The 12,392-nt window shown below is 50.3% G+C and overlaps 1 protein-coding gene across 1 annotated transcript in view; it reads left to right on the forward strand.

Moving 5' to 3' along the window:
• Nup210 (nucleoporin 210) overlaps positions 1–12,392 on the forward strand; it is a 75,132-nt gene that overhangs the window by 7,965 nt on the left and 54,775 nt on the right. Inside the window, exons 2-6 of the mRNA XM_042679847.1 lie at positions 753–889; positions 4,254–4,385; positions 6,995–7,091; positions 8,521–8,671; positions 10,495–10,627. Of these exons, the coding sequence (XP_042535781.1) occupies positions 753–889; positions 4,254–4,385; positions 6,995–7,091; positions 8,521–8,671; positions 10,495–10,627 (650 nt within the window). The remainder of the gene's footprint in view (positions 1–752; positions 890–4,253; positions 4,386–6,994; positions 7,092–8,520; positions 8,672–10,494; positions 10,628–12,392) is intronic.

Consider the following 12,392-nt stretch of genomic DNA (forward strand, 5'->3'; position numbering starts at 1 on the left):
TTCATCTTGTCTCCTGAGCTCACTACCAGTTCACGCGTAATGAGAGCGGGGTTGTTGGAGACAAGGAAGTATAGGTTCATGACTATGTCAGGTCAGGTGAGGACTGCGGGGAGATGCCCTGCGCAGCCCTGGGCTGAACGAGGGTGGTAGACAGGCTTGTAAAGGAAAGCCCAGCAGCATGGCTTCCGGTGTGCAGGCCGAGGCAGGGCTTCGGGTGGATGGTGGCCTTGGGCCTTGGTCTGTTTACTGCCCAACATGCTGGCATGAGTCCTGAGTGTATCTGTTGCTGTCTGGATATTCTCTCACTTTAAGAGCAGCATGCTGAACTGGCCTGGGACATAGGGTTTTTCCTCTACAGTAGCGTATATTAGTTTCACTGATGTTTCCATCACGTATGTGTACAGTGGGCCCTGACCAGTCCTTTCCCCTCTCTCCTTCCCTCTTATCCCCTGTGGCTTTGGGGATTTGGGGACCCCCACCAGCAGATAAGAGGTCTACAAAACTTCTCCATGTGTCAAGTTGAGTGTCAAGGCTGTTTCCAGGTGTGGGGTCTCCTGTTTGATTTGCAGTGGGCAGCTCCGCATGTGTGAGCCATCTGGTGGAGGGGCTGTGGCTGGGTTTTTATTTTTCTCCTCTATGTGAAGCTGCTCACTTCTATTCCGTATGTGAATCCAAGTCAGAGTCCCAGAGGAGAGCAAGCTCGGGCTTCTAGCCTGGCTATGCTTTGCAGTGTGCATTTCCACTTCTCCCAGGTCATCTACCCGGCCAGAAGTGGCCAGCATCGAACCGCTCGGCTCCAACGAACACCAGTGCTCCCAGAAGGCAGTGGTGCAGGCCCGACTCACCCAGCCCGCCCGTCTGACCAGCATCATCTTTGCTGAGGACATCAGTAAGGACTGTGAATGCCCTGGCCTCTGGGGGGAGGGGAAGGTGTGAGGGGGAAGGTGGGAATGGGGGTGGAGAGAGATGGGGAATGTCTTGTTGAGATCCCCACCTGGAGCCAGAGCAGCGTCCATGCCGATCCTCTCCCTGAAGCTTCTGTAGTGTTCTGTGGAAGCTGGCTTTGTGAATTTCACTGGATATCAAATTACACTGAAGAAAGTTGTCCCAAACAAGAAATCCTATCTTTTCCTTCCCCATATTTAACTTATCATATGTGGTGTCCAGGGAGGGCTGGATGCAGGACCCCGCTGATGCCACCCTGTGCGGTTTTTGCACAGAAGCTGCGCATCCTCTCCTGAACACATCATACCTGGACCATCTCTAACACCCCACACAATGAAAGTGCTGTGGAAATGGTGGTTCTGTATTGTTTAGAGAACATGACAGGAAAATGTCAAGAGTAGAGTAGGCTCAGTGATGGGTTCTTGCTTAGCCTGTACAAGGCCCATGGTTCAGTCCCACCACCACCAAAAAAAGGGGGGGTGGGCTGGGAAGGTGGCTCAGTGGTATAGTGTTTGCCTTGCATGCATGAGGCCCTGGGTTCGATTCCTCAGCACCACATAAGCAGAAAAAGCCAGAAGTGGTGCTGTGCCTCAAGCACTAGCTTTGAGCTGAAGAGCTGAGTGACAGCACCCAGGCCCAGAGTTCAAGCCCCATGACCAACCAAAAACAAAAAAAAAAGTGAAAAGGTTAGCATATGTTTAGTGTAGAGATATTTTCTTCCTGAATCTCACTCTTCTTCCTCTTTCCCCTTCCCTCCCCTCCATTCTTCTCCTTTCCCCTCCTTTGCTGTGCTAGTACTGAGGCTTGAATCAGGACCTAATGTTTTGCTTATCTCTTTTGCTCAAGGCTGGCGCAACCTTGAGCCACAGCTCCACCTCTTGGTACTGGATGTTTTCAGTCTGCGGTTGGTTGTTTTTACTATGGTGCTCACAGACCCACAGGGATGGTTGCACTCATCAAGTAACATTAAGTGAGAAAAAAGCCAGACATGGCGCTGTGGCTCAAGTGGTAGAGCTCTAGCCTTGAGCTGAAGAGCTGAGAGCTGAGGGACAGCACCAGGACCAGAGTTCAGGCCCCACGACCGGACCCAAAAAAAAAAAAAGTAACATTAAGTGCTCTCATACTTCTCACCACCCTGACTGACACTGTAGTGTCCATTTCACATGCAGTTATTATTATTGTTTCTTTTTCACAGTGCTGGGAATTGACCACAGGACTTTGTGTTTGCTAATGAAATGCTCTGTACCACTGACACCCCTAGTTCCTGCTGTAGAATTATTATTTTTTTTTTTTGGGTCCGGTTGTGGGGCCTGAACTCTGGGCCTGGGCGCTGTCCCTCAGCTCTTCAGCTCGAGGCTAGCGCTCTACCACTTGAGCCATAGCACCACTTCTGGCTTTTTTTCTTTTTGCTTATGTGGTGCTGAGGAATCAAACCCAGGGCCTCAGGCATGCAAGGCAAGCGCTCTACCACTGAGCCACCTTCCCAGTCCCTGTAGAATTATTTTTAGTGCCAAATAATAATCTTTTGTGTGTGTGTGTGTGCCTGTACTGGGACTTGAACTCAGGGTCTGAGTACTGTCTCTTAGCTAGTGCTCTACCACTTGAGTCATACCTCCACTTGTAGCTTTGTAGTGGTTAATTGGAGATAAGAGTCTCATAGACTTTCCTGCCTGGTCTGGCTTTAAACCTCAGTCCTCAGATCTCTGCCTTCTGCATAGCTAGGATTACAGTCATGAGCCTCTGGCTCCCAGCTCAAAAAAATATTCTTAACAGGGAATAGTTGTATAAGCATTTCCTTATATTGGGCATTTAAAGTGTTTTCAGATACGTATATTTATCTATATGTCTATTTATATCTAGATAGATAGATAGATGCATAATTTTGGGGGGCCACACTGGGGTTTAATCTCAGGGCCTTATGCTTGCCACACAGGTGTTCTACCACTTGAGCCATTTCCCTAGCCCTTTTGGCTTTCATTGTATTTCTAGGGTCTAGTTTTGGTTTTTTTTCCTTGTTTTGTTTTGTTTTGCCAGTCCTGGGGGTTGAGCTCAGGGCCTGGACTGTGTCCCTGAGCCTCTCTGTGCTCAAGGCTAGCACTCTACCACCTGAGCCACGGTACCACTTCTGGCTTTTTCTGTGTATGTGGTACTGAGGAATCAAACCCAGGGCTTCATGCATGCTAGGCAAGCATTTACCATTAAGCCACCTTCCCATCTCTGTGCAGCTTTTTTATTTGGGCTGACCTGCACTGTTTTCTTCCTATTTATGCTTCCCAGGGTAGCTGAGATGACAGGCATGTGGCACCAACCAGCTTTTTATTGCTTGAGATGGAGTACTGCACAACGTTTTCCTGAACTGGCCTTGAACCACAACCATCTGGTTCTTAGCCTCCCAAGGAGCTCAAATTACAGACATGAGTTGTCATACCTGGCCGAATATATATATTCGGCCAGGTATGACAACTCATGTCTGTAATTTATATATATATATATTTTTGTCGGTCACGGGGCTTGAACTCTGGGCTTGGGCGCTGTCCCTGCGCTCTTCAGCTCAAGGAGAGCGCTCTACTGCTTGAGCCCACAGTGCCACTTCTGGTTTTCTAGTGGTTTATTGAAGGTAAGAGTCTCACGGACTTTCCTGGCTTTGAACTGCGATCCTCAGATCTCAGCTTCCTGAGTAGCTAGGATCACAGGCATGAGCCACTGGCGCCTGGCAAGAATAAATATACAGAGAAAAATTAGCCTCTTTTTTTTTTTTGGTGGGGGGGGGATCAGTCATGGGGTTTGAACTCTGGGTCTGGGTGCTATCCCTGAGCTCTTCAGCTCAAGGCTAGCATTCTACCACTTAAGCCACAGTGCCACTTCCAGCTTTTTCTGCTTATGTGGTGCTGAGGAATGGAACCCAGGGCCTCATGCATGCAAGGCAAGCGCTCCACCACTGAGCCACCTTTCCAGCCCTAATTAGGCTCTTTTAGTTTATTTCTTCCCTAGGATAGACTTCCGTATCACTGAGGCAAGCATATGAGATCTCACTGTGTTCTGGCCTGAAGTCTGTAGGCTCACGCCATCTCCTGCCACAGCTTCCCAAGTAGCTGACTTGTTGGCTGCTAACTTTTTGCCTGGCTGGCATGAATCATGAATTTCTGTCTCTCTAGTTGAAATTACAGGCATGAGCCACCAAACCTGGCTGTGATGGTATTTCCTTAGTTGCTGTCTTCTCCAAAGTAACAGACCCTTGGAATTTGAAGCCCCGGAGGTTGGGCAGGGCTTGGTGCTGTCCTCAGTGCTGACTTCTCTCTGTCCTCCAGCCACGGGGCAGGTGCTGCGCTGCGATGCCATTGTGGACCTCATCCATGGCATTCAGATTGTCTCCACCACCCGGGAGCTCTACCTTGAAGACTCCCCTCTGGAGCTGAAGATCCAGGCTCTGGACTCAGAAGGTGACTGCCATCCCCTGTCTCCGATAACCTCTGCTGTGGCCTCTGTCTGTGGCCACAGTGATCGTCCCTGGTAAAGCTGACTTTAGGGCAGTGATGGGAAGTGGGAGGGCTGGCTAGGCAAGCACACTGTGGCCAGCGGGAGCCGTTCTCTCTGCTTGGCTTAAAGGGCTGGTTTTGGTTCCCTGGTCCAGTGGATGCGTGTGTATGTGTGTGTGCAAGTGGACCAGGGACAGCGCGACCCTGGTGTGCTGCCCTTCCCTTCTTCATTACCTTATAATAGGAGAAGGTATTTATTTTGGCTTATGTCTCCAGAGGTTTCAGTCCGTATGTTGATGCTGTTGCTGTGGGCCTAAGGTGGCACAGAACATCGTGGCAGGAGCCAGTGGTAGAGGAGGGCACGGCAGCTCGTCTCATGGAGGCTGAGTGGCCGAGAGAGAGAGAGAGAGAGCCTTCATGGGCATGCCCGCAGTAACTTAACTTTCCTTAAGGTTCCCAGTTTTCCAGGAGTGCCACAATCTGGCGACTAGGCTTTAGCACCTGGGCTTTGGGGGACATTTCAAAATCCAGACTTGGTCTTGGGTATTCTGTTACTCTAGCTGAAATGGGTACAATGCTCCCAGATGGCCGGAGGCCAGGTGCTTTTTTTGGAAATTATGTCCTCGGCCTCATACCTTGCGCATCTGTCCAGCTGGATGAGCTCAGCTTCTGCAGTGCCCCTCCTCCCTTCCTCGTGCCGCATGTCCCACACGGAGCCCCAGGCCTGCCCCATCTCTGCTGTGGGAGCTCTGGTTCCTTTGGGACTTCTTGCTCCGGAGGTCTCTCCCAGCAGGCTCCCTGAGGCTGCCCATGGTGGAATGGCCACCTCCCTGCTATCCTTGCTTCACCCTTTGCCAGGCTGCGTTAGAGCATGAGGTGTTACTACTTTGTCTCATCAGGTTTAGCACTTGGTAGCTAGAATTGAAGCCACTTCTTTATTTTGGCTGCTTCCCTGTTCGACATTGGACTTTGGGCTCTGTGAGCACCTGGAAAGTGTTTGTTCAGATGAATTGCTTAATGTTGTTTGGTGGCCCTCCTGGGATTGGGAGAGGGAGGCGGGGAGCCTGGGTCCCTGTGTGTCCTGCTTCATGTCAGCGCTTGGCTGTGAGGTTTCAGGGGTAGAGGCCCTGACTGCTTCCTGCAGCAGATCACCTCACCTGGAGACAGTGTTGTTGGTGAAAGGTGGCATGAGGGGAAGCCAGTAGCGAGCTGCTGGCTGGTGCATGTGTGTCTCATGCTTCAGGGCACGGCTTCCAGGATCCTCTTAAGATCTGCTGTCACTCTGTACTGCCCTATACTCGAGGGAGCAGTCCCTCAGCTGGCCCTGTGCCTGTTCTCCTGTTTCTCCTGACCTCTGACTTGCCTTCTTATGGCTCTCTCGCTTGACTTTTTGAATGAGGGCTCTGCATTTTCTTTTTTTTTTTGGTCCAGTCGTGGGCCTGAACTCTGGGCCTGGACGCTGTCCCTCAGCTCTTCAGCTCAAGGCTAGCCTAGCTCTACTACTTGAGCCACAGTGCCACTTCCGGCTTTTTTCTTTTTGCTTATGTGGTGCTGAGGAATCGAACTCAGGGCTTCAGGCATGCAAGGCAAGCGCTCTACCACTGAGCCACCTTCCCAGCCCGGGCTCTGCATTTTCATCTGCCTAAGCCCTGCAAATTACACAGCTAGCTGCACACTTGCCTCTTCCTGAGGTAGTGAAGCTTACAGCGGCCCAAGGATTCTTTTTTGCTGTTATAGTCATCAGGCATTCATCTGTTCTTCTACCTCCAAATGTGGTGGGAGTGAGGGGGAGACAGGGTAAAGCCTAAAGATGCTGAAGGCAGACCTTCATGTGCGGCCACAGGAGTGTCCAAACACAGGATTCCTCTGCAGGGACACAGTGTACACTGAGATAGGAGGGCAGCAAGGGACTGTGGCAAAGCAGAGGTGTCCATCTGGAGAGGCTGAGCCAGTTACGGCCAGCAGTGGGAGCAAGGCCCAGGCATCCGGATCTTTGGGCTTTTGAGAGAACTTGGAAGCTGGTCTTCACATGGCATTGATGATCATGAAAGGATCACAAGGCTCACAGCCAGCCAGGCCTTCAGAGGTCAGGCTGGCTGGGACTGGCTCATGTCTTCCAAACTCTGGAGTCCCTGGAGCGTTACAGTCAAGGTGAAGAGACAGGAAGAGTAGTAAGACACCAGGCAGCTGGGTCAGTGCTCCCAATTCCATACCCTTATCCTTCCCTGCTTGGAGAGAAGGGGTTTCTACCACAGGAGGGGGTGGAAAGAATGAATGGTGCAGGCCTTGGTGACCTCAACTGTGAAGTGCTGTAGACAAGAGGGTGCTGTAGATCCAGAGCAGCTAGAGACGGCGAGGCTCAGTGGGAAAGCTTGGGTTCAATCCCAGCGCAGGCCTCATAACCACATGACTGTGGGCTAGTGCTGCTGACTCTGCCAGACTTAGTTTCTCCTTCTGGAAATGGGGTCACGAAGCATGTTTTGCAAAGGAACAAAACAGTATGGTTTTGGCGAGTTCCCCTCTCCTCTCCCCTGGGCCCTGGGGAACCCATTCCTATGTGTGTTCTTTTTCAGGGAACACCTTCAGTACGCTGGCAGGGCTGGTCTTTGACTGGGCGATTGTGAAAGACACAGACGCAGATGGGTTCTCAGATTCTCACAGTGCACTGAGGTACGAGGTCCAGGGGCTCAGCTGCACCTACCCCGGCCACCTTGGAGGGGAAGCATCTCAGGCACTCATCTTCTCAGGAACGAACCCATCGTCCCTCCTTGAAGGAGCCCCACAGGCTTCTCAGCACGCCTGTGACACTTACAGTGACTCCCAATGAGAGAGAGTTTCCTCCTCCAACCACAGGGGCACCTGGCTGCTTGAACCATGCTGTGGTGTGCTCTAGAGAAAGGAGATGCCACAGATAACAAAGGGCTGTCTTGGGATGGGCCAGCAGTGACAGCGGTGGTCAAGCAGGACAGGAAAGCGCCCAGCAAAGGGTACGAACAGACCCGTGAGGAGGTGCGTGCCCTCTGTGTCTGCACTCCTGCCATCCCTCCAGCAGCCATACGGTCTCACACCTCTGCCCTGTCTGTTCTCTAGCCACAGAAACAGAGTTGGAAACACTGTGCCTCTTGTCTGACATTGGTGGGTGGCAGGTCTGTGTGGATCCTCACTGTCCAACACGGGAGCACAGTTCTTCTTTAGGCTTCAGCTGGGAAGAATACAAAGTTCAATTTCTGTGAGGCCAGAGTTAGGATTGAACTGGTGGTTAGAGACTCCGTGTGCTAGACAGAGTCAAGATCCAAGATCCGAGGCATGCTGGAACAGAGTTGTCCTTGATTTTCATAAAATTCAGTTTGTGTCATCTACCACATTGAACAAGAAAGTAAATCCCAGTGTGCACAGTGCCCCCACTGGTTCTGGGAGTAACAGAAGTCTGCCAACAGATTGCCCCTTTGGGGAGGAACATGGGCCCACTTGTAAACTGCAAGATGGAGTGAAAGACTATAGTAGGGATCTCTTAAGCCAGCCCTGCTTAGTAGGCTGAATGCAGGGAAGGGCATGCTACAACCCTCGCTTTTCCTTGGGGATGTCCTGGGTATTGCTAACTGTATTTGGCTGGGCCTGAGGTCTTGGGCCTAGTGCTTCATTTCTGTGGGCCTTTCCCATATGGGCTGGGCATATGGACTAAGCTCGGGTCTCAGAATCCAACGTGGGTTTTGATGTAATGCCTGTTCTTGCAGACAGTGTGGGTCAGGCCCTGGGAGTCTGCAGTCTACAGAGACGAGAGTTGCAGCAACACGTTTCTAAGTGGTGGGGTAGTAGTATTTACTTCAGGGTGCAGCACACATTGGGAGGCCCTGGTAAACTTGAATGTTGTGTTTCCAACTCTGTTTCTGTGGCTAGAGAACAGACAGGGCAGAGGTGTGAGACCGTATGGCTGCTGGAGGGATGGCAGGAGTGCAGACACAGAGGGCACGCACCTCCTCACGGGTCTGTTCGTACCCTGTGCTGGGCGCTTTCCTGTCCTGCTTGACCACTGCTGTCACTGCTGGCCCATCCCAAGACAATCCTTTGTGTCAGGTCTGATGACAAGTTTCTTTTCTAGAATCCTCACCTTCTTGGAGTCTACATATATACCTCCTTCCTACATCTCAGAGATGGAACGGGCAGCCAAACAGGGAGACACCATCCTGGTGTCTGGAATGAAGACGGGGAGCTCCAAGCTCAAGGCTCGCATTCAGGAGGCCGTGTACAAGGTGGGCCTCCAGGGGCTGGGTCTCTGGCTTGGTTCAGGTCGACTCTTTCATGCCCTTGGACAGGTTGCATCAAGGAGGTGGCTCTAGGGTGTTTTAGGTTTCTTGCAGGTTAGGCTTGTTTGAGTCATGGCACTAGAAAGGGAGAGTGAGTCATGCGGTGTCACTTTCTTGGGGGGGCAGGGTCACAAATCATTCGTTGTTTGTCAGTTCTGAAGGAGGTACCAGAGCAGCAGGATTCTTAGTCCTACGTTATTTCCACCAGGCATTCCCCATGCTGTGCACACCCGAGCACTGAACCCCAGGCGTCTTCGGTGTTGTCTTTCCCTGACGCCTGAGGCCAGCTGCTCAGTAGTCCCTGCTGTACAAACCTAGGTCTCTACCTCGTGTCCCCAACCACCCTTTATCTTCCCAGCCTCTCCCTACTATCTCAGAGTGGGAGATATTAGTGCCCCATTTCTAGAGGACTCGGACAGAAGGTAGTCAGCCAGGTGCAGGCTTAGCCAGGGTCCTGGTTCCTTTCCGGTGTTTGTCAGTTAATGTCTGCCTGGTCTGCCTTGTGGTCTGTCTCATTTTGAAGTATAGGCAGGAGGGCTGGGGGCAGTTTAATTTAGCAGAGTGACAGCAAAGAGATGTTCTGTTCTGCAGACATCTATTGAGGGTTTAGTCACTGGTTTGGAGACCTGGAGAAGTTTGGGAACATGAGGACATGTTAATTAGGGCCAGTTCTGTAGGACTGTACAGGTAGAGTGTGCTCATGTGTGGCACTCTGGGCTGGGAATCATGCCCCACTACTAAGCTAAAGTACAAACTTACTATCCTGCGTAGGGTCTACATAAAACCTTCCCTGCCAGCTATGCTACACAGCACCTGCCATAGAACCCAAACCCATATGAAGTGCTGGGAAGGTTTCAGTGAGTAATCCTAAGCTATCACAGCAGGCTCAGCAGAGAAGCCAACCATCTAAGATGGGCATAAGCATCAAGGATGCGGAAATGGATTTACAAAGAGATGCAAAACTTCCCAAGTCCACAGGACAGTAATCAACTGCACTCTATCAGTAGCAGCATATTTACATGTCTGCCAGTAGGAATTATTTTTTATGCTCTCCATTTTCTCTATCTTATGAAGCTCTCATAGGCAGTGAAAGAGACAGCCCCTGGATGACTCACTACCTGGGGCACTCAGAGTCCTCCAGGCTCTGTGATCTTAAGAAGAAGGTGGGAGTAAGGGTTGGACAGGAGAAGGTGCCATGATGTAGGGGCTGAGGATGCGTCAGAGACACGTGCTCCCCCTTTTCAGGCCGTCCTGGGGCTTCCCAGCCTCCCTGACCTTGGAGCTTTTGTGAGGTGAGAACTTGAGCTCCTGGTGGCCACCGGCATGGACAGCACGCCTGACCTCCCACTCTTCTTTCTGTGTAACTACTGTTATTTTAAATTGAGATACAATGTGACAGTGTACAGCAAGGGCGCATACATTCTTGGCAGTGAGCTTTGAGTGCATGCCGGCTATAGCCCAGGGTGTTCCTGGGACTTGGGGTTCTGAAGGTGCGGGGTTCTGAAGGTGCAGGGTCCTGGGTGAAATCTTGATTATTCACCCTTTACATCCCTCTTCCATTAGGAATACACTGAAAGTTAAAAAGTAAAACTCTGGGAGCTGGGAATGTGTGTCAGTGGGAGAATACTTGCCTATATACATCAGGTCCTGAGTTCCATCCCAGCACCTCAAGAAAAAAAACATGATCAAGAAACCTTTTTCTTTTGCCCACATCTTCTGTCCCCACGCCTGCCTCCACCTCACCCTTCTATCCTTCTCTTTGTGCTAAGAACGTCCGTCCTGCAGAAGTCAGGCTGCTGATTTTGGAGAACATCCTTCTGAACCCAGCCTATGATGTCTACCTGCTGGTGGGGACTTCCATCGACTACAAGGTGCAAAAGATCAGACAAGGAAAAATTACAGGTGTGCCCGTGACTCAGAAATCCTGGGAAATATGTCCTGCCTTGTTTGTTGTGATAAAATACACATACGGTTTACCATTGTAGGCAACTGTCAGTGTCCAGCCCAGTGCACATTACGTACAATCCTACATCATCACAGCCACCAGCAGAACTTTTCCATCTTCTCACCTGAGACTGCATTACACATTAACTCCCACCCACCTCCCAGGTAGCTGTTGCTTAGGTACTGTCAGCAAATTTAACTCCTCACTCACTGGATTCCTCGAGGAAGTAGAATATTGCAGTATTTGTTCTGAGATTGGCTTATGTTCACCTAGCACACTTCAGAGGTTCATCCATGTAGTATATGTCAAAATTCTCTTCCCTTTTATTGCTAAGTAAAGCATAGCATGTTGAAAGGCCAGAGAGCACAAATATTCTAAGGAACAGTTTATAAAACATCGCTATGATTATAGTCCAGGTTCAACTACTGTCTGCTTAATAATTAGGAGTCTTCTGATTGCAAAACACAAATCAACTAGTTTCCCAGGGTTTCTTCTACTGGATTTCGTGTAGAGGGTCGAGAACCCGCTCCAGCTGTAGCTGTGAGTGGGTGTCTGTTGAGCCGTTCTGTGAGTCGGGAGAGGGAGTAAAAAGGCCGTCAGGCTCTCTGAAGTGGGAATCTCAGCTCTGTCCATCTTTCCCCCAACAAAGCACCCAAGGCCCTGTGCTTTATAAATTTTACTCTACCAGCAAGAGCTCTGGCTTCCTTCTGCAGTCCTCTCCATGCTTCACATCATGGAGGTGCCATCATGGTGGAGAGCTCACATTGTGAGAGAAGCAGCCAGAGAGATTCAGGAGCCAGGCTGGCTCTCGTGGTTCAGCGACCTTAATCTCTTCAAAGGACGATACCCCTAGAGACCCTACCAACTTCCATTAGACCCTGCCTCTTAAAGGTCCCACCACCTCTTAACGTCATCATACTGAGGACCAAGCTTCCAGCATGTGAACGTTTGGGGTCATGCTTAAAACATTCAGACCATAGCAGACCATGAACACCCTTCTCATTTTGACTTCCTCTGTTGTCATTCCTAAAGTGTGGGTTTCAGTAGTTCCTATTCCCTGGGTTGTCGAGGGATGAGAAGAGAAAATGTATTCATGAGGACACCTAACATAGGTCTGAGGCCTCTATTCTCTCACCAGCAGTCATTATTTCTCTTCCTCTTGTTTATTGATTGTGGAAGCTGGAATCTTGTGCACACTAGGCAAGTGCTGTGCCAACAGCTGCCATTTGTGTCTGCAGTGCTCATGTCTGCCTGCAGGGTGAGGAAGAAGATGGGTTTTATAGAACCAGTTATTTCCTAAGGTGTTTCCTCTATATCTCAGCTCAAGTTAGGTGAGTCCTTTTTCCACACAATGGGCTTGACGTGAGCCTGGGTTACAGTGAGGTTGACCAGGACAAGAACTCTTTGCACCTGGAACCCAGTGGGAGAGCATGGACCAGACCCTTTTGGGAGCTCAAGATGGCAGGCAGTACATGAGAGAATCATTCTGGTGCCTTGGATGCAGAAGTAGAGATCTCTCACTTCAGGGATGATCAGAAATTTCTAGTGCTGGTGTTCTTCAAGAAGTTGACAATTTCACCTGTCATTAATTTAAAGAGAAAGCAGCAAGCTATGGCAGTCTTCAAAGCACTGGTCACCCTGCAAACTCATAGTGTCAGCTCTGTCCACAATGTGGAGAATAATATTAACACGAAAGCACTGAGAAAATTAAGTAAAATATGT

This window comes from Dipodomys spectabilis, unplaced genomic scaffold (assembly GCF_019054845.1).
Source record: "Dipodomys spectabilis isolate Male_0828 unplaced genomic scaffold, ASM1905484v1 ptg000054l, whole genome shotgun sequence".
In the NCBI taxonomy this organism is placed as follows: domain Eukaryota; kingdom Metazoa; phylum Chordata; class Mammalia; order Rodentia; family Heteromyidae; genus Dipodomys; species Dipodomys spectabilis.